Raw genomic sequence first — 2,794 nt, forward strand, 5'->3', positions numbered from 1 at the left:
GCCCAAGAAATATCACATTCCTACTAATACAGGAGTTTCTACTTTCCTTCCCGGAGCAAATCCCTGTCAAACTTATAATTTGTCCAATAGAACACAGTGATTTAATAGTTGGTGTACATAACGCACGTTGAAGATATTTTTCTTCATATGGCCGGAGTAGGTTAGCAGGTCACTTACAGACAGAAAGGTCTCCCAGGAGAGTGACCCTATGAGGAGCCTTCCAATATTTCTGTTGGCTTTCACTCTTAGATCCATGAATTCACGTGAATGAATTGGAAACCATTTGATTTTATTTTAGAGAACGAAATCTTTGGAGGGAAGATGTACTTATAGAGGCAGGAAAACAGCACAAGAACTGCTTTTGAATCCCATGTGCATGAGGAATGTGGAGTAAGGGAACATAAAACCAAATGGTGTGAGAGCAGCTGTTCAGGGTGTCCCTGCTGAGCAGCCGTGTGCCTCAGAGCTCAGGCAGGAGCAGGACAGCACACATGGGTTGTGGGTTGAGCACAGCCCACGTGTTCTGCCTGTTGGTGTGGTCAGAGAGCTCTGAGGTTTGTTCCTGAAGGCCGGTGAGGGGAGAGCAGGGAAGGGCAGAGGATGGACCAACCCTCCCAACACGGGTGTCTCATGGTGCTGGGCTGGGAACCAGCATGGTGACAATGCATGGTGCTGACAATGGCATGTCAGGGTGCCATTGCTGTGGGCTCAACTTTCAGCATGTCTGTAAAATGGCATAAAAATGTTAATGGAAGCCAGTGGTGCCACCTGTGGCCAAGTTTGTGTCATGAGGGAAAGGAAGGCTCCACCCCAAGTTATCCTTTGACTAGTTAGATTTTAAGTTTTTTGAAAAAAGCAACACAGATACAGACTCAAAACAATTACAGATACATTGTTTCAAACAGATTGACAACATCCAAACCAGACACATTGAATCAGGATGAGCTTAATGAACACAAGACCCAAGTCATGTATGTTTCTGCGTCAATTACTTTAGCAGTATCTAAAATCCCCCTGCAGCTGGAAAGGATTCTGAACCTCCAGTTCTGATCTAACAATAATGCACTGACAAAGGTCACTATTTCAGCAAGAGGAGGAATCTGAAAAGGCCCTAACATTCATCCCTGAACCATTCTGGAATGTCATATACACCCATAGAATCAGCAAATATTTTACAAGAATTCAACCAGATTTGAAAATAATGAATGAGATATTCTGAAAATATTGGGAATTCCTCAGAATCTTCTTGAGAAGGTTTTAGTAACCAGAAACCGGATTAAAGCCTTATGTTCACAGAATGTGTCCATGCCTGTGCTTAAACCAGTCTATCATATTTGTATCAGGTGTTCTAACCTCAATCATTTCGAGGGATTCCATACTAGTCTGAGTCTTGGCCCTGATTTTCTGCTGCCTTAGGGAAACTGTGATGATTTCCAAGGAAAGTACAGCTGATAATAGACAACATACACAATTATTCTTAACAAGACTGACATCTACATAAAGCAAATTCCTACCTTCCTATTGAATGCTGATCAAGGCCCTAATATACTCATTCCAACATCTGTTATTTATCCCTCTGATGATTTCAATTTACTTGTTCTGGATCTAAACTAGATAGTCCAGGCTAAGGCACTGTCTTTTACATGGATGCAGTTCTGCCATGACAGTTAGTGTGGTTCCAAATCCTAGGTGGCAGCTTTTGAAATTTGGGATTGCTCCAAATTAAGACCAATGTGTGTCCTGTAGGGCAGGCAGCTATTAAAACGACACAAATCATTTCTCCATTGCTTAAACGTGAAAAAATGTTAAATAAGATGACAAGAACACAAATAAAATATATAATGTAGAGGAAAAGGAAGGAGCAGACTGACTTGATGGCTTTCATATGGGCCTCTAAGCTGGGATCCCTGAAGCCACTTGCATTATTTTGCATGCGTCTGGTGTGGATCCACAGAGACCGAATCAGCAGTACACTTGAAACAACAGACAGTATTAAAGGCATAGCTATACCAGCATTACAGATAAGGATTAATAAACCCAAATTGTCTTTCCTTGTGGTTGTCCATGCTGAAGAGTTTGTCATGGATGAAGGAGTAGTGATGTTCTCGTGCACACTGTGGTCATCCCAGGCGAAGGGAATTGCAGCTGTGAAGGAGCAGAGCCATGATGTGAGCAGCATCCAGGGAATCAGCCTGGCAATTCTCAGCTTCAGCCAGATGAAGAAAGACTGCGTAAAACTGGCAACCTTGATGCAATAGAAGACACTAAGCCAGGCTCCAAACCAGAGGCTGGAGTAGTTCAGTAAGGTAAAAATTGTCTTGGCAACTACGTACACGTTTTCTGTATAAAAGAAGTTTTCATAAAATATACTCATTAATGAATCCAGTGTAGTCCATGACTGCAAAATGAATTTAGATGAACTCAGTGAGATCATGATCATATCATATGGGGGCCATGTTTTGCTCCCAATGCAGCTCAATGAACTGGCAGCCAAGATAATTCCATTTCCCAGAATTCCTGCTAGGGATTCAATTATAGCAATTGATAGACAAAGGAGAACAAAAGATGTCTTCATTTGAACTGATGAGCTTGTGATTATTACTCAGCTTCCTCTGGGCTCCTGAGAGCCTCAAATCTGGCAGGCACTCCAATTCCAAGGAACTGTTATCAGCAATGCTCCCCTATTTATCTCAGGGGAAGAGGTATCCTAATGACATTTCATATTTCTGGAATTTTGCATTTTGTTTTCTGGGTTGATGTCTCAGCTGATTTGTCTAAGCATGCAAATGGGGTC

General features: G+C 42.1%; 1 protein-coding gene across 1 annotated transcript; it reads right to left on the bottom strand.

The window, feature by feature from the left end:
- Positions 1-1,639: 1,639 nt before the first annotated feature.
- LOC135442775 (taste receptor type 2 member 40-like) lies at positions 1,640-2,575 on the bottom strand. The gene has a single exon (XM_064702975.1). The coding sequence runs from the start codon at positions 2,573-2,575 to the stop codon at positions 1,640-1,642; it is 936 nt and encodes a 311-aa protein (XP_064559045.1).
- Between the last annotated feature and the right edge of the window lie 219 nt (positions 2,576-2,794).

Source organism: Zonotrichia leucophrys, chromosome 1 (assembly GCF_028769735.1).
Source record: "Zonotrichia leucophrys gambelii isolate GWCS_2022_RI chromosome 1, RI_Zleu_2.0, whole genome shotgun sequence".
Classification (NCBI taxonomy): Eukaryota; Metazoa; Chordata; class Aves; order Passeriformes; family Passerellidae; genus Zonotrichia; species Zonotrichia leucophrys.

Excerpts from the sequence above, each read along its gene's own strand:
- LOC135442775 (XM_064702975.1), bottom strand. The coding sequence starts at position 2,575 with ATGAAGACATCTTTTGTTCTCCTTTGTCTATCAATTGCTATAATTGAA.